Source organism: Bos javanicus, chromosome 1, assembly GCF_032452875.1.
Source record: "Bos javanicus breed banteng chromosome 1, ARS-OSU_banteng_1.0, whole genome shotgun sequence".
Lineage (NCBI taxonomy): Eukaryota > Metazoa > Chordata > Mammalia > Artiodactyla > Bovidae > Bos > Bos javanicus.
In genome coordinates this window covers 53,519,880-53,544,197 of record NC_083868.1, presented here as the reverse complement: position 1 = coordinate 53,544,197, position 24,318 = coordinate 53,519,880, and the positions used below count along the sequence as shown (strand labels likewise).

Sequence of the window (24,318 nt, the reverse complement as noted above, 5' to 3'; positions counted from 1 at the left end):
TTTCTGAGTTATGAGATCGATAAAGGTACATTTTATGTTAACAAGCTGACTTTTGGACTGTGCCTATAGATGGGGTCTGGTCACCACAAGAACTAACCTAGAGTTGGAACTTTCAGTCCCATCTCTGTCAGGACAGAGGAGAGGGGCTGGAGATGAAGTTCAGTCACCAGTGGTCAATGCCTGTGTAATGAAGCCTCCATGAAATCTTAAAAGCACAGTGTTCAGAGAGCTTTTGGGTTGCTGAACTTGTGGAAATTTGGTGAGATTGGCATCCCTGAAGAGGGTGTGGAGGCTCTGCACCCTTTCCGCATAACTTTCTCTAGGCATCTCTCCTATTTAGCTATTATTGAATTATATTCTTTTATCATAAACCATTGATTTAGTACATAAAGTGTTTTTTCTGAGTTCGGTGAGCCTCTAGCAAATTCAGTTCAGTTCAGTTCAATTCAGTCATGTCTGACTCTTTGCGATCCCATGGACCACAGCATGCCAGGCCTCCCTGTCCATCACCAACTTCCAGAGTTTACTCAAACTCATGTCCATTGAGTCGGTGATGCCATCCAACCATCTCATTCTCTATTGTCCCCTTTTCCTCCTACCTTCCATCTTTCCCAGCATCAGGGTCTTTTCAAATGAGTCAGTTCTTCGCATCAGGTGGCCAAAGTATTGGAGTTTCAGCTTCAGCATCAGACCTTCCAGTGAACACCCAGGACTGATCCCCTTTAGGATGGACTGGTTGGATCTCCTTGCAGTCCAAGGGACTCTCAAGAGTCTTCTCCAACACCACAGTTCAAAAGCATCAATTCTTTGGCACTCAGCTTTCTTTATAGTCCAACTCTTACATCCATACATGACTACTGGAAAAACCATAGCCTTTACTAGATGGACCTTTGTTGGCAAAGTAATGTCTCTGCATTTTAATATGCTGTCTAGGTTGTTCATAACTTTTCTTCCAAGGAGCAAGCGTCTTTTAATTTCATGGCTGCAATCACCATCTGCAGTGATTTTGGGAAGTCCGTCACTGTTTCCACTGTTTCCCCATCTATTTGCCATGAAGTGATGGAACCAGATGCCATGATCTTAATTTTCTGAATGTTGAGTTTTAAGCAAAATTTTTCACTCTCCTCTTTCACTTTCATCAAGAGGCTCTTTAGTTCTTCTGCTTTCTGCCAGAAGGGTGGTATCATTTGCTTATTTGCAGTTATTGATATTTCTCTCGGCAATCTTGACTCCAACCTGTGCATCCAGTCCAGCATTTCTCATGATGCACTCTCCATATGTTAAATAAGCAGGGTGACGATATACAGTCTTGACATACTCCTCTCCCTATTTGGAACCAGTCTGTTGTTCCATGTCCAGTTCTAACTATGGCTTCTTGACCTGCATACAAATTTCTCAGGAGGCAGGTCAGGTGGTCTGGTATTCCCATCTCTTTCAGAACTTTCCACAGTTTGTTGTGATCCACACAGCCAAGGGCTTTGGCATAGTCATTAAAGCAGAAGTAGATGTTTTTCTGGAACTCTCTTGCTTTTTTGATGATCCAACAGATGTTGGCAATTTAATATCTGGTTCCTCTGCCTTTTCTAAATCCAGCTTGAACATCTGGAAGTTCACTGTTCACATACTGTTGAAGCCTGGCTTGGAGAATTTTAAGCATTACTTTACTAGTGTGTGAGATGAGTGCAATTGTGCAGTAGTTTGAACATTCTTTGGCATTGCCTTCTTTTGGGATTGGAATGAAAACTGACCTTTTCCAGTCCTGTGGCCACTGCTGAGTTTTCCAAATTTGCTGGTATACTGAGTGCAGCACTTTCACAGCATTACCTTTTAGGATTTGAAATAGCTCAACTGGAATGCTATCACCTCCACTAGTTTTGTTCGTAGTGATGTTTCCTAAGGCCCACTTGACTTCACATTCCAGGATGTCTGGCTCTAGGTGAGTGATCACACCATCGTGATTATGTGGGTTGTGAAGATCTTTTTTGTATAGTTCTTCTATATATTCTTGCCACCTCTTCCTAATATCTTCTGCTTCTGTTAGATCCCTACCATTTCTGTCCTTTATTGTGCCCATCTTTGCATGAAATGTTCTCCTGTATCTCTAATTTTCTTGAAGAGATCTCTAGTCTTCCCCATTCTATTGTTTTCCTTTATTTCTTTGCACTGATCATTGAGGAAGGCTTTCTATCTCTCCTTGCTATTCTTTGGAACTCTGCATTCAAATGGATATATCTTTTCTTTCCTTCTCTGCCTTTCACTTGTCTTCTTTTCATAGCTATTCTTAAGGCCTCCTCACACAATCATTTTGCCTTTTTGCATTTCTTTTTCTTGGGGATGGTCTTGATCCCTGCCTCCTATGCAATGCCACGAACCTCTGTCCATAGTTCTTCAGGCACTCTGTCTGTCAGATCTAATCCCTTGAAAATTAAATCTAGCAAATTAATTGAACCCAAGTAGGGTGTCGTTGGAACCTCCAAACTATAGCTGGTTGGTCAGTAGCCTAAGCAACAACCTGGACTTTCATTTGGCTTTTGAAGTGGAGGAAGCAGTCTTGTATTAATAGGACTGCACTCAACCTGTGGAATCTGATGCTGTCTCAGGTAGTTGGTGTCAGAATTGTGCTGAACTGTAGGACTTCCATCTGGTGTCACAGAACTGCTTGGTGTGGATCCACCCACCTCAGTGGAGTCAGGGGCAGAGCCCTCACCTACCCTTTCCCCAGTCTCTCACTCCTCTCGCTCAGTCGGCTGATCTCTTGGCTTTTCTGGGAGTATTCGAGCAATCCTATTGCAGGACTTTTTCACCAACTCCTCCTTCTCTCTGGAACTCTTCCTAGGTATCCTCATGGCTCACTCCCTCACTTTGTCAAGGTGCCATCTTGGCTGTCACCTTATCAGAAAACTCTTCCCTGACGACCCCCACCTCCTTCTTATCATTCTCTATCTCCTTACTCTGAATATTTTTGTTTGTGTCATTCATAATAGCTGCTTTTTATTGGCTGTCTTACTCCCCAGTCTCCATCAGATAGGAACTCCTAAAGAGCAGTGGTCTAATTAGGTGTGAACTGCTGTATTTTATCCACTCCAGTGTTCTTGCCCTGAGAATCCCAGGGATGGGGGAGCCTGGTGGGCTGCCGTCTATGGGGTCACACAGAGTCGAACACGACTGAAGTGACTTAGCAGCAGTAGCAGCAGCTGTATTTCCAGGCATTAATACAATGTCTGGCTCTGTATTATAGTAGCACTTACCATAGTAGTAATTAATTATTTGTTAATGAATCCTACCTACTCAGGGACAGTCAGTTAATATCATAGGACATATCCTTTGTGTTTTTTTTTTCTATTTGAGTGACTGTCTCACTATACTCATCAATATTAGCAGTTGTTTTCCACTTGTCAATTAGCCAGGTTTTATTTTATTTTTATGTATTAATAAAGCTAACATTTGTGTAGGTTATCAACTATTTATATTGTTTCTTTTTTTAATTTTTGTTTCCATCATTAGCCCATTTTTAAAATTGAGGCACAGATTTTTTCTTATTGATTTCTAAGGGCTCTTAATATATTAAGCCTTGGTAATTTTCTTCCAGTTAACCATTTAGGAAGTAGTTGAAGGAGTTGGACAGATGGAGAAGAAAGAGAAAAGAGGAAGGGCCCCAAACCAAAGGCGACATTCTTAGCTTTGCCTCTTTCTTGAGCTCAAGTCCCACATTGCTAACCTTCTACTGCATGTTCTCCTGCTACCCTAAACTCTGCATGGCAAAAACTCAGTGTATCATCTTCTTCAAGTGATGTCTCGCTGTTGACTCTTCTATTCATATTCACAGTGCTGTCCTTCTCTCTGCTTCTCGGGCTAGAAACATCTTCATCATGTTTCTCAGTCTTTTGCTCTTTCTTGTTACTAGTTTAGACTTTTCAGCCCCTTGCACTCCACTGTCCCACAGTAGGTTCACTTTCTGTAATTGCCTCCCTCTGGTCTGCCTTCCACACTTCCACAAAATTAATCTTTCTGATTAATTTGCCATTAATTTGCCATGCTGATTAATTTGCTGTTCTAATTTGCCATTTCTCTGCTAAAAGCCCCTTTAATATATCCCCATTATTTAAATAATACCTTCCAGAGATATCAGATGTCTCCTGTGGCCACAAGTCACCTGCTCTTCTGTTTATCTCACTTTCTAACTTCTTGGTCCAATCTGCCATCTTTGACCATCACTGCACTGCCCGCCTCTGGGTCTTTGAGTCATGTTGTTCTCTGTCTTAGAAATGCTTGTTCTCCCATATTTGCCCATCAAAACCCTCCTCATCCTTCAAGGCTCAGACCAAATGTTGTTTCTTTCTTGAAATCTTCTCTGTTTATGCAGTCCAAAAGAGATCTTTCTCTCTCTTTCAAACTTTGATGATACTCATAATTTGTCTCTTTATAGACAGTTGTTTTATGGACTTGCTATTTTTGCCTGTTTTATTTACTGTCATGAGTTATAAATTCCTTGATGTCAAAGATTTTTGTCTTGTTTATCTGTCCTCTTACCATAGTATCTGGTACCAGGCCTTGCATATAGCAAGTGCTCAGAAACTGTTCAATAAATTAAGAAAGGGTGAACAGCTCAGAAACCACATTATAACCTTATATATAAGATGAATTGAAGGTCATTTTCAAAACCCTTTTTCACATTCCCATATTGCAATTTGAGAAAACTGGATTTTGTTTCTGTCTTTATATCTTGTTATTTATACATCAGACTGTACTGGGATAGAATTGTCCCTTTGTTTTTCTCTACTTCCTTATCTGTTTTCAGGTGCCATCAGAATTGTTCTCTCCATCTTCTAATAATACTTACCAAATCTGGATACCATTCTCTAGAGAGTACTTCTCAGACTTGGCTGCACATTAGAATCACCAGGGGAGCTTTTCTATTCCTGAAGCTCAGGCCTTACCCAGACCAAAGGAAATCAATCTCTGAGGGTGGATTCAGGCATCAGGGTTTGTGGTTACAACTTGCCAGGTGATCCCAATGTGCAGCCAAGGTTGAGGACTGTTCTCCAACCCTCGTACCCTCATGTGTATCAGAATCGCCTGGTGAAATGCTAAAATTAAACCCTAACCTCCTCTAGTGAGCAAGTACTTTGTTCTTTTATGAACTCTGATCTGATCCACACCAGTGATGAGAACCCTTCTAGCTAAACCTCTCCTAGGTAAGACAATACAACCTGGTTAAAATTCATGGTTTTATCTACCAGGTCCTAGAAAATGATGTTTATTTTGGTGGGATTTTTATAAAGCTTCTTCTGGAATATATCAGGTCACACAATGAACATGTTTACAGGCAGTGCTGTCTTCATGATGGCATCTCCTGAATGTTAGAAGGACGTTTTTTTCACCAATTTAAACTATTTTCATCTAGGTTGTAGCACTATAAACTTTTAATGCAAAGGAAGTAATTTTGAGGAGGGGAACATGACACTGTTATATTCTGTTAAAAAAAGATGAATAACATGTGATGTTTAATGTACGCCTTTGGGATAAATTCAAGGCACACTCTCTGCAGATCCTTGAATGTCTCTGGAGTGGGAGAGAAATAATTCTGTAACGTTGAAGGCTATTTCTGTTAGAGCTTAAGGTGGGATACTACAGAGAATTTGGGTTTCCTTTGTTCATGGATGAAAATAGACTCAAAGAACTGTCATTAACACTGGAAAAAGACTGGTGAAATTGAGACTATTATTACCTACCTTGTCCATCCGAATGCTTCCAAAGCATAGAGAGCTGAAGTCCTGTCTATTTTTCCTGGACGGATATTGTGGAATTGTTCATTTTTCACATCATTGGTTACTGTTCAGCTCCACTCAGATTCATCAGGCACATTACATTTCTCCCTTCCTTTGAAATATTTTCATTTTGGGTTAGATGCTCTTTAAATTCTCCTTTGGCTCAAAAAGTCTTTTATTCTGACCCCTTGGCTTTTCAACTTGAAATAATCAGGCTTTTGTCTCCAAACATGGTGCTCTTAACAAGAATATCTCAGTATAGGATCGGAATGTCTGCTCTACTTTTGATTTTTCCACTTATTTTCCCAAACAGTCTGTCTTTGCATTTTGAAAGATTTCATAGCAATGGAGTTCCTAGGCCATTATCACTGATTAGGAGTAGATGTAGAATTTGTAGATACATTTCTAGAATGTATAATATATATTGACTTTGCACGCTAAGTCTCTTCAGTTGTGTCTGACTCTTTGTGACCCTATGGACCACAGCCGACCAGGCTCCTCTGTCCATGGGATTCTCTAGGCAAGAATACTGGAGTGGTGGGTTTCTATTTCCTTTAGTTAATAAATAAATCAAACATTTCAAGCTTTTCTAGTCTTTGTGAAAACTTTAAAGGCCCCACAAAAAGGAAATGGATATTGTTAATACAGATGACATATAGCTATTTAATTGTGTTTTGTTTTTAATTTATTCTTTATTTGTGGTCATTGCTCAGGAAATTTTGTACTTCTTAATGAAGTAAGGAAAGACTGCATTTCCTTCTATTCTAAGACATTAACTTTATGGAATGACTACATCAGATATATATCTCAGGATTCACTTAAAATGGAAGACAGTAGAGAGGTTTCAACTGAGTAAAATATTCCTTTTGTTTGATAACTGAAAAAAACATGCAGTTTAAAATGTGTTTATAGCTTCTCGCCTGTGGCATTATTTCGTGTTATTGTCATTTTTTTAACACCTGATGTGATACATGCTTATTTACTTTTCCTTCTGATAACACTCATTCTTCATTTCTTTCCTTAGAAAATGAAAATAGCACTCTATATAAGAATAATTCTGTGGGTTGTAAGTCTTCTTGTTAGGCAGCAGAGGGCACTGTGGGGCAGAGACTCACAGGAAGAGGAGCAGTGTATGAGAGATACTGGGCAAGTGTCCTGGCTTCTGTTGATAGGTCTTGAATTACCCAAATATATGGTCTAAGTTCTGGTTCCATTGAAAGGAGCTACAAATATATACGTAGAAGGGGAAAATAGGCAAATAATGAAAATATGACTTTCATGCTCTTCAGATGAACAATTCTTTTAAGAAGAGGGCCAATATCAAGAAATGGATTTTTTTAAATTGGGTTATAATTCTCATATTATAAAATTATTCTTTAAAAATATACAGTTCAGTGAGTTTGGGCATAATCAGAAGGTGGTTTGACTAACATGTCATTACTACCAAAAAGAGATCTTGTATACACAAGTAGATACTCCCCATTCCTTTTTCCCCTAGCCCCTGGCAACTACAAATCTACTTTCTGTCTCTCTAGATTTACCTATCCTGGACAGTTCATATAAATAAAATCATATAATATATGGCCTTTGTGTCTGGCTTCTTCACTTACTATGATGTTTTCAACCCTCAATCATGTTGCAGCATACATCAATACTTCATTCTTTTTTGTAGTTAAAAAAATGTTCTGTGGAATTAATATCCTGCATTTTGTTTATCCATTTATCAGTTGATGAACATTTGTGTTTTTTTCCTTTTTTTGACCATTGTGAGTAATGCTGCTAGGAACATTTGTGTACAACTATTTTGTGTGAACATATGTTTTTATTTCTCTTGGATATATACCTCGGGTGGAATTGTTGGATCCTGCAGTAACTATGTTTAACTTCTGAGTGGCTGCCAAACAGTTTCCTCCAGTGGCTGTACCATTTTACATTCTAGGAGGGTATGAAGTTTTCAGTTTCTCCACTTCTTCACCAACACTCATGTCCTTTTGATTATAGCCATTCTAGTGAGTCTGTAGTGGCATTTCACTGTGATTTTGATTTGCATTTACAAGAAATAGAGTCTTTTAGGATCATTTAGGGTCCATGAATTTATTTCAGAACTACAATTTACCTTGCTACATCATTCTAACTACACCATCTTTCCATCTTCTGGGTTGTCTATTGGGTGCATGTGGAGATTGAATTTTAACAATTTTTTCCTGCTTCTCTCCTCCTCCCTCTTTTCTCTTACTATTTTTTCTCTCCCTCTCTCCCTCCCTCCTTCTCTTCTTCTTTTCCTTCCTTTCTTCTGACCAGATGCTGGCAAGGCTGCTTTCCTCATGGGCATTAACTCCTCTGAGCTGGTGAAGGGCTTGATCCATCCTAGAATCAAAGTTGGTAATGAATATGTTACTAGAAGTCAAAATGTAGAACAGGTAAGTTACTTCCAGAGTATTATGATTCTATCCTCTTGTACTAATTGTACACAGGTTTTATTTGTGTATTTTTCAACTTCTGATGTCTGTAACAAGGGCTTCTATAAAAAAGTGAAAAAGAATTATTATGATGAGTATTCTGTTTTCATCTGTGATGTACACTACAGTAAATGCTCTTGTGTTAAGAGTCTTTCTTTTTTTTTATTTTATTTTTTAACTTTACAATATTGTATTGGTTTTGCCATATATCAAAATGAATCTTTCTAGTCTGAAAGATACCATTTTGACAGTTTCCCTTTAAGCAACAAATCTCTTCAAATTCAGGGAAGTCCTTTACATTTTATAATAAACATCTTTGTGGTCTAGCTAAGAGGCTCTTAAAAATACAGTTTCTGACATGAATAAAATTGGTAAATTGAAATCTATCACCTATTTGGAATATTAACTTTTTAGGCTATCAGATGCATTCATTAAGAAAGGGTTTCAGCACATATGCTGAAGTTAGCATTCAAAGAGGGGGAAAAATGAGAACCAAAGTGAGAGATGGAAGGTCATATAGGTTTGTTTTGTTCAGTATCCAGGAGAATATTTTAATGATAGAATAATGAGTGCTCTAAGAAGTGTTGATCCTGAGGCTGTGCAGTAAATAGTCACAGGACAGCCAACTAGTGGGACCATCTAAATATAATAGTGTATTTCAAAATAATAATTGACATCTGCAACGTGCTAGTATGAGACAAGCCCTGCTACAGTAACATACACATTAAAATCCTAGTGACAATAAAATGGGCATTTATTTCTTACTCACACCAAGTCCAATACAGATTAGACCGCCTTCTTCAATTTTGTCCTCAGGCCATCTGGAACGCATGGCCTCCAGTGTTGCTGCACAGGGGAAAAATGATTTGTAAAGAAAGTACACACACTTTAACTGCCTGGGGCTAGAAGTGATATCACGTTTAGTAAGATTCTATTGGTGAAAACTAGTCAAATTCTCTCCTTAGCTACTGTGGGGCTGCGAAGTGTAGTCTTTCTGGAAAGAGAAAGTGGTTTGATCACATATAACATGTAAAAAGCATTCATATTATCTCCTTCCATTCCTACAACAAAACTCAGAGTTATAAGTATCCTTACCCACAAGGATACTTATGTATTTTCCAGTTGAGGAAACCGAGGGTTAGGGAACATAAGTAACATTCCAAAGGACACCCAGATAGTATTCAGGTGACACTTAGACTGTCTTATTCTGTATACATCCCAAATCTGAAAATGAGATAGACAAATGTGCAACTTTGTGACAGAAGACAGTTATTTTGACAACAATAAACTCTCTTCCTTTTGATATGTTTATAGAAAGGCATTTGGTGTGACTGTCATTTAAAACATTTCAACAACTAATCAAAACCAATTTCCTAGTTCAGCTTACTCTGTAACTAAATAAGCTTATCTCTACCATAATATCAACTCTATGGGAACAATTTGCCCGCATTTTTGTCCTCCCTGGTGACCTGAGCTCTTGAGGCCATGGACTGTGTCTAATTCATCTTAGTACCCCAGCGTCTAGCACGGTGCCCTGCAAGCAGAAGGTTCTCCATAAATGTTAAAATAAATGAAATATTGGCTGACATTAAGCCATGCTCAGTGGGACAAGTAGTTGAGCTGTTTCTTCATAGTGAGGCTGGAGATGTCTGGCAGCTTCTTGCCTTTTAAGACATTCACCACCACATGCATGCATGACATGCTATGATTATAGAACAAGGACTTGCTCAGTGTAAAACTAATGAGCCCATAGGAGGACTGAAATCAAACCTTCGTCTCTTTAATATTGTGTTCTCGGGGACTGAGTTACCACACCAGCCTCTACTATAATGGAATCAGTGAAGCAAGCTAATATATTATTATTCAACATTAAAAGAAAGAAAACCCTCATCCTCCATGCCCCCCTCCCCTACCCACCTTCTTGCTTAAGCACTCTCTTTTCCTCCATCTCCTGAAGACAGAGTAAGAAAGCACACTGTAAGGCTTTTCTTTTCTTAGGAATTTTACCGACTTTATAGAGACAATTGTCACTGCTAAGAATAGAGATGTATATGCTCTGTTGATGACAATTGCAAAAGATGGCAAAAATTCTTGCAGTGTTAACACTTTATACAAAACTTAGTTCTAGTTCTTATGCTATCTAATTCTGCCTCTTTGGTCAAATACTCCATCTCTCTGAGCACCCCATGAAGAGGTTAAATTCTTCTGTGGGTCTTGGTGGAACAATGATTGGCATCTAAAGGAGATAATTCTTCATGTATGAGAGTGTCCCACACATTGAAGGAGGTTTTGCATTCCTGCTCCCAGGTGCTAAATGCCAGCAACACTCTCAGTCACTGATCATGGGAAAATGCCCATCCTGTTCCAAAGTGCCCCCTTCCCTTGAGTGGAGCGTGTACCATCTTGAATTGGGAGCCACTATACATGATTATCCAGAGAAGGCAATGGCACCCCACTCCAGTACTCTTGCCTGGAAAAATCCCATGGACAGAGGAGCCTGGTGGGCGCAGTCCATTGGATCGCTAAGAGTCGGACACGACTGAGTGATTTTACTTTCACTTTTCACTTTCATGCATTGGAGAAGGAAATGGTAACCCACTCCAGTGTTCTTGCCTGGAGCATCCTAGGGACGGGGGAGCCTGGTAGGCTGTCGTCTGTAGGGTCATACAGAGTTGGACATGACTAAAGCGACTTAGCAGCAGCAGCGTACGTGATTACCAGGAACCAAGGCTCTTTAGGTCTAGTATTTTAAAATTCTAGGAGAGTTCTAACTATGCTTATTAGAAATAAGTTATTTTACTTTAAAAAGATTAATAATGATCAAACAATAATAATAATCAGTAGTGTTTGAATGCTCAGTGTGGATGCTGTGTTATGTGCTTTGTATTCATAGTTCATTCAATCAAACAGCAAGTCTGCAAAGTTGATCTTATTTATGCTTCCATTTTATTAAAAACAGTGAACTTAGATTAACTGCTGAAAGCAACATGGATAGTAAAGACTGGATCAAGGATGAGGAAGTGATAAAAGTGGAGAAGGGATAAGAAAGAGGGAACTAGCATTTATTAGGTTGACTCTAAGTGCCAAATACTGTGCTATGTATATTTGCATCTTCTGTCTCATTAAATCTCTTCCAACAACCATGAGACAAGGATATTTTAATATTATTTTGCAGATGAGGAAGGCAGGGATCAAGGTGGTTAAAAATACAGCTATTTGACTCCACTTCTTTTCAGTTTTGTTTTTTCTGTCCTATACTATTGACCCCCAAGTAATCAAAGTCTTTGAGGTTATTTTATTTTATTTTTTAAAATTTAAATTTATTTAATTGGAGGCTAATTACTTCACAATATTGTATTGGTTTTGCCATACATCAACATGAATCTGCCACGGGTATACACGTGCTCCCCATCCTGAACCCCCCCTCCCACCTCCCTCCTCGTACCATCCCTCTGGGTCATCCCAGTGCACCAGCCCCAAGCATCCTGTATCCTGCATTGAACCTGGACTGGCGATTCGTTTATTATATGATATTATACATGTTTCAATGCCATTCTCCCAAGTCATCCCCCGTCTCCGTCTCCCACAGAATCCAAAAGACTGTTCTATACATCTGTGTCTCTTTTGCTGTCTCGCATACAGGGTTATCATTACCATCTTTCTAAATTCCATATATATGCGTTAGTATACTGTATTGGTGTTTTTCTTTCTGGCTTACTTCACTCTGTATAATGAGGTTATTTTAAAAAGAGCTCAGTCATGAGTCTGTTTAACCTTTGCTACAATTTCAGGCTTTCTTCCTGTTTTTCACTACTCCCCAGCTGCGGCCAGTTTCTCTCTCACTCCCACTTCTCAAGTATTTAGGGAATTAATAGGTGGGGAGCAAGTTAGTCATGTTCTTTTTAAACTTTCAAAGTGACTGCTGTAGACAGAGAGTGATTTCCTCGATGCTCTGGAGGATAAAAATCATTCTCGGTGCTTTACTTGTGCGTGTGTGCTCTTGATGCCAATAATAAAAAACTGTGATGCCATCCGGCTTACGGATTACTGTGGAAATGACTCAAGATAACTGATCAGGGAGTGGGTGACTCATAACTAAATCACCGCCAGACACCAACTGGCTCCTGCTGTGCGCACTGTCCTAGGGAGCCGAAGGATGGATGTGATAGGCCTATTTTAAATGTTAAGTCGTTGGAGCGCATTCCCCTGCCAGGCTTGGAGACTGTCCAGCTGAAATTCACTCCTCCTTGGAGTCTGTCAGAAAGCTGCTGCGACAGCGGCGCCTGCGAGTCATGGCAGCAGGATCTACATCCGCAAAACAGCAGCATCACGCGCAGAGGTTGGAGCTCTCCCCAGTAGGTTAGGAGAGCGCCTTTGACCCACACCTCCAGGGAGGGGAAATGTAGCCTCAGTTTTATAGTACAGGAATCTGAGTCAGAACAATGCACTAAATTGCCATTCTCCCTATGCAGAGTTGAGGGCAGCCCTGGGAACTAATAAAATAGGTGGAAGCTGAGGCTGGAAAGAATCTTCAAGAGCATAACTCAGGGGAAGACACTGTACCCTAGAGAGACTGGGTCACTTGCCAAAAGTTATGCAATTTATTAGCAGCAGCAGGAAAGGGCTAGGAGATTCCATATTCCTAACCTACTCTACCAGCATTTTTGAAACTTAATGGTGTGTGGGAGTCAGAGGGGATTGTGCCAGAGTGCAAATTCTGATTCACAGGTCTGGGAAGAGATGCTGGGCATTGGCATCTTTAAAAAGCTCTCAGGTGATGCCGATGCTGCAGGTCTTAGGACCATACTCTGAACACCAAGGTTTTTAGAACATGTTGCCACCCTACCCCAGGAGGTTTGGTCCTTTAGTGGTAGGAACATGAATCTCTCACAGGAGTGTCAGGTGGGGAGGCACCAGGCAGCTCACCTCCTTTCCCATAACTCTCCTCCCTTCTCCTCCCTCCCTTCCTTCTCACTTTACTCCTGTCCTTGCTTCTTTCTTCCTTTCTCCTTATCTTCAGCATAAAGCTATAACCACAGAAAGCAGATAAATATATGCTGGTTTTAGAGAATGCCCAGGATCAAAATGAACACTGTTGTCAGGCAAAGGACTACTTTTGATGTGATTTTCAGGTGACCTATGCTGTTGGTGCCTTGTCTAAGTCAATCTATGAGAGAATATTTAAGTGGCTGGTGGCACGTATCAACAGGGTCCTGGATGCCAAGCTGTCAAGACAATTCTTCATTGGCATTCTTGACATCACTGGTTTTGAGATGCTTGATGTAAGTATATATGGTAAAAGTGAAGTTGATGTATATTTACAAGAGAATTAGACTATGTGAATTGAATGTCAGAAGATGTAGTCAGAGCATGATGAGAATCATTCTGTGCAAACTTAAACAGCTACTTTGGTTGGAAAAAGCTATTATTAATATTAACAAATGACAATAAAAATCATTATAATTAATAGTGCTAAGAAATTAATTCAGCCTTAAATAAAGGTAAATTAAGACATCTTTTATGATTTTGAATTGTAATATCATTAAATGTTAATTTCCTATCATAATCTTAATTTGCAGATATATATGAAGGAGGTTAAGAATATAATTGAGCAATTTTTACTTATTGGGTTTATTTGCCAACATATGATAGTGGTTGTGGTTTTCTCTTTACATTTTCCAAGTGAACTTCTATTTTATTTTTTTTACTGAAGTATGTTTGACAATTAAAAATATATATTTAAGCAGAACAACTTGATTCAGTGCACATATACATTGTGAAATAATCAATACAATTAAGTTAATTAACATATCCATCACCTCCAATAATTACTATTTTCTCAATTTTATTTCTAATCACAACCTTGAAGTATAACAGTCTTGAACAACTTTGCATTAATTTTACCAATGAAAAGTTACAACAGTTCTTCAATCAGCATACGTTGGTTTTGGAGCAAGAGGAATATAGGAGAGAAGGCATTGACTGGGTGTCCATCGACTTTGGCCTGGATTTGCAAGCCTGTGTGGATCTTGTTGAGAAGGTGAGGCATGTTTCTCCCCCATCCATTTTTGTTTAAGAAGAATTGGCCCTGCTTGCTGTGTTGATCCGTGTCAGGACCCTGGCTCTGTCAAGGGGATAGGAAATAGGGTAGAAGAGCTCTGCACATATTCTCTTAATGGTTTTTCTGTGCAGCCCTGTGGCATCCTAACTAAACTCCCACATCTGTTACCTACTCCATCATCTCTAACTCACACTGTCGCTACACATTTACTGCTTATGCATGGCCTCCACTGTTAATGCGTGAGGAAGCTTGTTGAGATTAAAAATGGTCACGCTCTTGACTGGAAAAACACAGAGCTGAAAATATGAACACTGTAGGGCTTGGCTGATTAACATAAGGTGAATGAGTAGACCCAGAGCAGCTTAACGAAATTTGGCAAATTAGCATGCAAACAAACAACCACCATAAATCCTCAAGGCCACTACCTTGCAGGATGTAGTTTGTTCATTTAATTGGACAAGTACCGGTTAGTTTAAGTAATTTATGACAATACTTCATGGTTTATTAGTAAATTAGCTGCAGTGTATGGTTTCCAAATTCAGTGATGTTCCTACACTCTGAAATCTTTCCATGTGCTCTAGAAAAGATTAACCAGATTTGCCAGGGGAATTCAATATGGTTTTTCTGTGGCTTTGTCCAAGGGAGCAAGCATGATGGGGTGTGAGCAGCTATGTGGCCTTATCTTTTGCAATAGTTGTGGATTGCAGTGAATTCTGCACACTGGTCTGGACAACTATGCTTTGCTCTCACATTTGATTCTCAGCAACCCTGTTCAGAAAGGGGTGAGGATGACTAAACTCTCACTGTCTTTTGTGGGGCCCAGATTTTATCAATCACTGTCCCATCCATTTTACATGTTAGATCTTTAGATGAAACTAAATCGTCTTTGAAAATAGCCATTATTCTTAACAGGAGTGGACATCACATTGATTTTATTTATTTTATAACCAGTGAACTTCCTAGGGAGGGGACCGGCTGATTCAAAAAATGATGATAATGAACCAACTCGTGAGCTGACTAAAAGTAATGATAATAATGACTCGCCCATGATCTGGGAAATGTTTGATGGCATTATTAGAGTTACAGTTTTCTAATTAGAAATGAAACAAGAGAACTGGAGCTCCTTCAAGGGACAGCTTTAACTTTGGGCAGTTGTCACCTGTAAAATCTACTTACTCTAAATATGATAAAACACTGTATTCAGGCAGGAAGGTGGGATGCAGATATTATTCAACTCCTGATATGTCTGTGAGTGTTACAGATTTGTAGTTGATCTGAAGCCTATTATCTTATTTATGACAATCAAACTTATTCTAAGTAAGACACCAGCAACATTGATATAATTTCCTATTGTACTTTCTAGTGATATGATAAAACAAGGGAAAAATGAGTAAATGATAAAAGGAAAAGATAAGTGTTTGGTTTCCTGTGAGTTATTTCAAAGGTTCAGGTCAGGCAAATGTGGAATACTAAAACCTTTCTTGAAATGATTCTATATTTTGAAAAGATCATTGTGTTTGTTCAGTCTACATGAAGGAAATTTTTAGTAAATATTAATGATCAAACTCCCTCCTTGAAACAGACTGCATCATGAGAACTTTTCAAAGTTCGAAGGAACTAAAATACATCACTACATATAAAATATAGAATGCATCTGTGTGTTTATAAGGAAAAAGTTTTTATACATATAAGTTTTGAGTTTTTATACTTATAAAAAAGTTTATATCAAGCTAAAAAACACATTTTCATGCCAACTTTGTTAATTTGGTCTTCAAGCATACAGTAACCTCCTTATATAAATGCAGTGAACAGATCTATTATAGGATTAACTTACACTTACCTCATTACTTGAATTATTCTAGTTTGTTTAGAACTTGAACATCAGTAATCTATATATTAAATATTAACATATGATTACATATTTATGATTTTACATAGGTATTGGTAGAGAGATTATTTTTATTTTTTTAAACAAATACATCCAAAATTATACATTTAGAAACTGTTGCTCCTGCAGTGGAGTCACCTTGAAAAGCTACATCCTTCTTTTAATTCAGCCATCTTGGAAAAAGTCCCTCACAGGATGGGGATTAGGATAAATTGTTAGATTTTTACTGTCTTCAGGAGAAAATTGACTTCAATACCAATCATCTTAACTGTTTTTGAATCCTAACTGTATTACCTATTTTTCACATAATTTGTCTAACTTAGCTAAATAACTCATGATTGTTTCTATGTAATAATCCACAGTCAGACTATAGGCCATTTCCATGTGCCAATAGTCAAAGGTGTCAGATATCCCATAGAAGTTTCTAAAATAATTTTGAATTCTGGTAGCATCTTGGCAATGAGTGTTGCCACTTCCCTAGTAGAGTTCTTTAGATATGCTAATTTTGGTATTTTTGTTATAAAATTAATCACATTAATATCTAGTTGGTTATCCCTTGAATGCATATGACTTATTTTCTTCAAACATATTGCATTGTGTCTTTTTGCTCACAACTTCTACTTTCTACCTCACCATTGCCCATAGTAAAGCAGCCCATGCCAAAGCTCAAACCCTAAGTCTTAGTGTTCACCTGTCAATTAATTCCTTTGCTGACGACCTAGATTTTAGTCACCTCAGGACCTACTCTACTAAGTGTTGGGAGAAATACAAACAGAGGCATCATCTTGGCACTCAAGGAACTGAGGATATAATTAGCAAGATGTCTAAAGACCAAAACTTTTACTAGTTTTCAACTTTTAACAAGAAAGTGTATTTAGCAGCTACTTGTTTTGATCACTTCCTTGTTACCCCAGTGGTGAGGGAGGGATTCTTCTCCTAGGGCTATGGGAATGTCTGACCACAAGACACCTGGCAGTGGACAGATGAGATCTACAGCAGCTTAATAGTCACATATACTCACAGACTGGGGAGGAGGACACTGCATGCCATATGGGGCTGGCTGCACGGCAGTTGCCCTTAGAAGCAGAATGAATAATTGAGAGCTCTGGGAAGCAGGCTTTGTGGTAATAATAGGGTAAGGCGACCAGTGATTCCCACTGGAGGATGTGATTGGCTTGTTTAAATAATTCCATGGGCTGGTAGGGAACTAAAGTCCCTTACTCAAGAATCAGCTGGCTCTGTGCCTGTTCCCATGAGAAAGTATGTTGCAAGCCTGGAGGACAAAACCCACAGGAGCATGTGGGGAGGGGAACCTGTGATTAGGTTCTCCTGGCATTCCCCAGATGTCAAAGCCCACAAAATGTTGGACCTTAATTTTAGGCCTAATACTTCATTACTATGTATAAAACTTTGAATTAAATGCTGTGTAAAACTTAAGCATTTGTTATAAATAGCACTTGCCCTTGGGACGTATGCAGTCAAACAGGAGATTTGTAAGTCTAATAAATGTAAAAATATGTTAGGATAAATGTGGTTAAGGCACAAAGGTTCACAGAACTCAAAAGAGCAGAGGTCACCTCTGCCTGCAGGAATATACGAAGGCCTGGGGGGAAAGGGGTATAATTTCAGCTGGGTCTGAAGAAATGGACATGATTTCAACAGGTGAAAAGAGGAAGACAGTAAGCATGCGGAGGGATGGGCAAGAGCAAAGGCTTAGAGACAGGAAAGTAATGGATGCGTTTAAAAATGTGACGAGAGTTTAAAATATTCAGAGGGAAGGGTTTAGAAGTTAAAAAAAGGGAGTCAGGCTGCAAAGGGATTTTAATGAATTTGTAACTTATTTTTAGGTGATGGTAAGCCAGAGAGGATTCCACACTGGGTAATGGGGTAGTCAGAGATGCTTGGGTTTACTCAGGTGGGTTTGTGTATGGGGTCAGGAATGGGAGAAAAGGCTGGAGTCAGGGTGATTAAAAAGTTGTTACAGCAAGTGAGAAATAGAGGCCTTGAATCAGGATAGCGGAAATGGAAATAGCAAGAAAGTGACAGATGTAAAAGAGAGGAGGGCTGAACTGATAATATTTGAAGAGGGAGAGGTTACAGCATTAATGTTCAGAGTCAGGGCAACTGACTCAGACCATTTACTGTGCAGTAGAGGACAACTGATGCTATGAGGCAGAACATAATTACTTCTTTCCCTGACCTATTTGGAGATTAATTTGCTAGAGGGCCTGATGTTTATTAGAAGTTTTATACTTCCTAAGCATTGGAGAAATGGAGAAGACCCTGAAGAAATAGAGCTTTTCCCTCCTCAGTGGTTTAATTGTTACATTTTGAGCTGTGATATCTATTTGCTTTGCATAAAGCATCCATTCATCCCCAAACGGAAGATGGCTTCATTGGAGTCCCAGGGACATGGCAGTCCTCATATATGGGAGGTGGCTCTGCTGGAGATGGGCTGCTGCTTGCTGTGAGGCTTTGACATGTCCATCTTATTAACATGAACCATCCCTGGAGATGTTTACATTTTTTAAATGATTCATTCTAGTGTTCATGAAAGGTTGACTATTTCTGTGGCAGGAAAATATGCAATACGAAATGGACTCCACGCCTCCAAGACTTGGTGACTCAACTATTCAGTGTTATCAGATTTTCCTTCCTTCTTGTTCCTCTCCACATTTATCATTTTGTCAAGAACCCACCAGGTCAATGCTGCCAGGAGCAAGACTTTGCATATTTGCTCACTGCATCATTCCCCACTTGGATACTTGGGAGGGAAGAAGTTGTGCTGGAGTACAAGAGTTGTACAATATGTGCCAGATGTCCAAGAGTTGTTGATGGAATGTCGTTGAATGCATTTGCTGTAAAATGCAGATTCTAAGCCTGTGAGATTAGACAAACGAGGTAGAAGACCATAGTCCGTGCATTAGAACGATAGACTCAGGTGGATCAAAAACATGTTCTTCAAGTATCTAATCATCCAAATTAGACCCATTCTTATGGCTCCAGTGGCATAATTTCAAACAAAGGATTTTAAACCCCAAAGAAATTTTCTTCTTTTATATCACCCAGCCAGAGCCTTAACTCGATGTTGGTGTGTTCTCTTTCCATGAAAATATTCAAGCCTAAGCTAGCCTACTTTTTAGAGGGAAATTGTAAAAGGAATTCAATGAGCTTTTAGGTGGGTTGGGCCAGAACTGTAAGGTCTCTCCCAAATCTGAGTTTGTGGTTCTTGGGTAGAATGGGTTGGTAGAGAATCATGAAATTTATGTTGTTGGGCCAAGGGATCATGGTTTTATCTCAGAACTCTCATGACATTTTCTGTTGCTTTATCGTCTGCTTATTATGTGCATGTCTTGTCTGCCCAGTTAGATGCTCTACAGCCAGACCCCATGTCTGATTATCCTGTTATAACGGGAAGTGTTTGGTACAGTGATTTGCTCATAGAAGGCATTTCAAAAATATTTGTGAAGGAGATAAATGAACATATAAACTCACAAGTAGATTTGCAAGTATAGGAATCCTTGATCTTTCCCTCGCCAAAGCTGTTTTTTTCCCTATGTATGTACCCTACGTTAGTTAATGGCAACGTCCGCTACCCATTTGCTCAAACCAAAACTGCAGTCAGCCTTCCTCTTTCTACTACACCTCACATTCTATCCATCAGCAAGTTGTGACCCAGCTCCACTAACACCCATGTCACGTTTCAGTAACCGTTCACAGTCTCCAACACCATCACTTGTTTAGATCAGGGGTCAGCAAGCTATGGCCCTGCAGGCCAAATCCAGCCTGTAGCCTGTTTTTGGAAATAAAGTTTGAATGCAACATCATCGCATTCATTGCTGCTTTCAGGACTGAAATGGCTGAGTTGATGGCAGGGAGCAGCAGAGACTCTGTGGCCCACAAAGTCTAAGAGCTTTACTGTAAGGCCCTTAAGAGACAAAGGTTGTTGACTGGGTCCTCTATTTCCTATCACATATCCTTTCTTGTTTGCTTTTTTAAATAACCCTTTATAAATGTAAAAACCATTTTTTGCTCACTGGCTTTCCAATAGAGACCACAGTCAGGATTAGCCAATAGGCTTTTCTTTGCCAACCAAAACAAATAATCCGTTTTAAGCATTAATTAAATCATAATCACTTTATTGTAAAAAATCTCCAAAGGCCTCTCATTTTAAAATAAAATCCAAACGTCCTCCCATGGCCTGGAAAGCCTCTAGGCTCCTGTACTGCATCCCTCTCTTTGCACACGCTATCTCCAACTAGTTCTGCTCAGTCCACACTTGTCTTTGGCAGGACCTCCAACTTGCTAAGAGTGCTCCTGCTTCAGGGCCTCTGCACTCTTCATTTTTCTGCCCAGAATGCTTGTATACATGTCTTCTCAGGATTTGCTCTTCTCATTCAGATCAGAAGGTTTTACTGAACTCGCCTACTAAAAGAGTTCTCACATAGCCTCTGTCGTTCTCTCTCTCTCTACTTTGCATGATTTCTTCAAGGTGCTTACAGCAAACTAAATTATTTATTTAGAGTTTATCTGTCTATTGTCGGTCAGCTCCACTAAACACCCCGAGGACAGATACTTTGTGTATGTGGCTCGTGACTGCATTGACAGCTCCTGCTGGTGTCTAGTACCTAGTAGATATTTAATAAATATTCGTTGAATGGATGATGGTCTAGTTGTATGTAGTGAAGATCCCTTGTCAACTAATTAGGTTTGTGGGAAAGAATTTATACTCATCCCCTAGTGAAAATACTGTTTATTAGTATTTTTTTTGTTTGTTTTTTCATCTACTGTTCATCTGTATCTCCAAGCAGCCAATGGGCATCTTTTCCATCCTCGAAGAAGAATGTATGTTTCATCAGGCTACAGATGTGACTTTCAATACCAAACTTTTTGACAACCATTTTGGAAAGTCAGTTCATTTCCAGAAGCCCAAGCCTGACAATAAGAAGAAATATGAAGCTGACTTTGAACTTGTCCATTATGCAGGAGTGGTAGGTTACTTCTAGACCCTTAGCCCTGAATTATCTTGCCTCTATTTCAAATGAACTCAGTCCGAATTTTTAGATAATATATAAGTAAATATATCTGTAAAGTTTAGATTAAATGAAGAGATGAACAAAATAAATCTCAGTTCCCCAAAAAAGTTGGTGTAGACTTTTAGTACTTAGGAAATGAAATACCATACTATAATAACAGAGGTCAAAAATTTCAAAAGTAGACTCTCTCACCCAATACAAAGTAAGACAGTTTCAGAAAGTCTCGGAGACCATCAAAGGCACGGGCTTTTCCTTATTCATCCTTTCTTTCAACTGCACATTGTGTGAATGAGTGATTTCAACTGATCTTTTTACTGAAGTTTTTTTTTTTTTTTCATTCTCTCATAAAGAGTCACTATGAGGTAATGGTCTCTAAACTATGACCAACAAAGATTCCTAATGCCCCTCACTCCCTCACCTCATTTCCCCACTGGGGGTATATGTGTGTGTGTGTGTGTGTTCACATACGTGCCTGTGCCCTTTCATTCTGCTTTTATGATTCTGGTCAGTGATTCTGGGTAGAAGAAAGAGAACTGATAAAGGATAAAATAATATTCGACCTAAAAATGACCTGCCAATTATACCTAGATATGTTTGTAACTCTCTTCTTTGATATCCTTGAATATTAATTATAATAATATTTATAGTGAAATGCTATAGCATTTATGGAGTGCTCACCTTGTGTCAGAGGCAGTTGTTTTATTCCATCTACTTTTGCCTATATGAAGGAGGGCTGATGTGAATTGTTTGTCCTGGAAACACCATCTATTTCTTCACCCCCTCTGGTTTAGTGTTCCTCTCCCTCCCTGCCTCTTCTTCCCTCTCCCTCCCTCCCTTTCTCTTCCTTTTTTTCCACAGTGTAAATGGTAAAGCCTGAGAAGCTCTTTGGGTTGCACATAGGTTTCTGGAGTATTTTTTAAGTACTGTTACATTAAACTGATTTAAGTTCAAATGACATACATGATGTATGATTTTTTAAAAGAATTACATAATTTGCTAAGGAACTTATGCATTCTCCTTTTTTGTTACCTGAACTACATGCCTTTCCAAAGGTGCCTTATAACATCAGTGGCTGGCTTGAAAAGAACAAAGACTTTCTTAATGAAACAGTGGTGGCTATATTTCAGAAGTCATCCAACAGACTCCTGGCAAACCTTTTTGAAAATTACATCAGTACCAACACTGGTGAGTCAAACAATCTTCCTCAATTTTTCAGCCTTAGAATGGAGCCCACGTCTGCCTCAGTGCTTACAAAAATCCTGGCTTCTTTCCTGAGAGATGTGTGTCTGCTTCCTGTGGCCTGAGTCATCCCCTCTTATTAGCCTTTCCATCCTCAGGCTGGTGGTTCTTCAGGGAAACGGTGCTCTAAGGTAGATAGATTTCAAGGAGACTGCTCCAGCCTGCTTTTATCTTCTAGTCAACCAAGTTGCAAAGAGAGAGCAGAAAACCATGTTTTGATGAATGATTTTTAGGAAATAACAAGCTCCTTTAATACATATCCCTTCACAGTGGAAATCTCCTTCACAGTGCTTTTATATTGCAGTAATGGAATTTTTATGAGCTTCATAAGGGCAGAGATTATGTCTCACTTGTTCAAGTGTGGCCTCAAGCATGTAACAGATGCCTGTTTAGCAGCCACTCTATAAATACTTGTTGACCAACTAATAACTAATCTTGTTTAGTAGTTTGTAATTTACAAAGCAGGGCTTCCCAGGTGGCTTAGTGGTAAAGAATGTGCCTGCCAATGCAGGAGACATGGGTTCAATCCCTGGGTTGGGAAGATCCCTTGGAGAAGGAAATGGCAACCCACTCTAATATTCTTGCCTGGAAAATCCTATGGATGGAGGAGCCTGGCAGATTGCTGCTCATGGAGTTGCAAAAGAATTTGACATGACTTAGCGACTACACAACAAACAACAACAGCAGTTTCCAAACTTTTCTAGATATGTTATCTTACTCAATCCTTGTCATGACTCTTTCCAGGAAATCTCTCCCTATCTTACAGGAACAAGTACAGAAGAATTAAACAGCACCCTCAGATCTCACAAATCTACCTTTAAAAGATAAACCCAGGCATATTAAAATTTTTAAGAGTTTATTTGAGCAAAACGCAATTTGAATTGGGCAGCACCAAACCAGAATGGGTTAAGGGCATTCCACCCACAGGAGCTCAACGAGAGACTTTTATAGAGAAAACATGGAAGCAAAGTGAGGAAACTAGTGATTAGCTGTATCTAAAGCCCAAGTGGCTATTTGTGATTGGTTGTCCTTAGTTTCAATTTTGTAACCTTGAGACTTTCCAAGGCATAGAGTTTGGTTTGTTTACACAGGCTGCCACAGTATTGGAGCCACCCCAGTCTGACAGCCTGCTTGCTTCATTGATTTAACACTATTAAATGGCAAAGCTGAGGTCAGAAACAGAACTTGTGCTTACTAGCCTCATGCCTATTTCACTCTCACTGTCTTCTGGAAACAAACAAAACAGAGAGATGGACAGACTCCCTGGATTCAGGATCTGACTCAGACTTCTGCAGTGTGACACGAAGCCTTTGAGGACACAAAGCCCAGGTTGCTCCATCAGCCTCACATGTGGACTACTGCCTGCTGCAGGGGGAAGTGCACCATGGTTCAGAGCAAAAGTCCAAATTGGCAGCCCCTGAGCAGAACCTAGAATTCAAACATGGTTGGTCTACACTGGTTTAAAAAAGTCAGATGTACACATTTGTATTTCCTTTTTCTTTTGAAAAATGAAAATTATGGGAAAATAAAAATCTGGCCAACCTTGTTTTAGATGCCCTTGTGAAAAAAGAATTAATGCTTTTGAGCTGTGATGTTGAAGACTCTTGAGAGTCACTTGGGCTGCAAGGAGATCAAACCAGTCAATCCTAAAGGAAATCAACCCTAAATATTCATTAGAAGGACTGATGCTGAAGCTGAAGCTCCAATACTTTGGCCACCTGATGTGAAGAGTCAACCAATTAGAAAAGACCCTGATGCTGGGAAAGATTGAAGGCAGGAGGAGAAGGGGACGACAGAGGATGAGATGGTTGGATGGCATCACTGACTCGATGGACATGAGTTTGTGCAAGCTCCGGGAGATGGTGAA

At 39.3% G+C, this 24,318-nt stretch overlaps 1 protein-coding gene across 1 annotated transcript in view; it reads left to right on the top strand.

Annotated features, from left to right (window-relative positions):
* Positions 1 to 24,318, top strand: part of MYH15 (myosin heavy chain 15) — a 157,648-nt gene that overhangs the window by 37,032 nt on the left and 96,298 nt on the right. Inside the window, exons 12-16 of the mRNA XM_061425934.1 lie at positions 8,070 to 8,188; positions 13,360 to 13,509; positions 14,097 to 14,267; positions 20,988 to 21,167; positions 22,265 to 22,397. Coding sequence (XP_061281918.1) covers positions 8,070 to 8,188; positions 13,360 to 13,509; positions 14,097 to 14,267; positions 20,988 to 21,167; positions 22,265 to 22,397 — 753 coding nt within the window. The remainder of the gene's footprint in view (positions 1 to 8,069; positions 8,189 to 13,359; positions 13,510 to 14,096; positions 14,268 to 20,987; positions 21,168 to 22,264; positions 22,398 to 24,318) is intronic.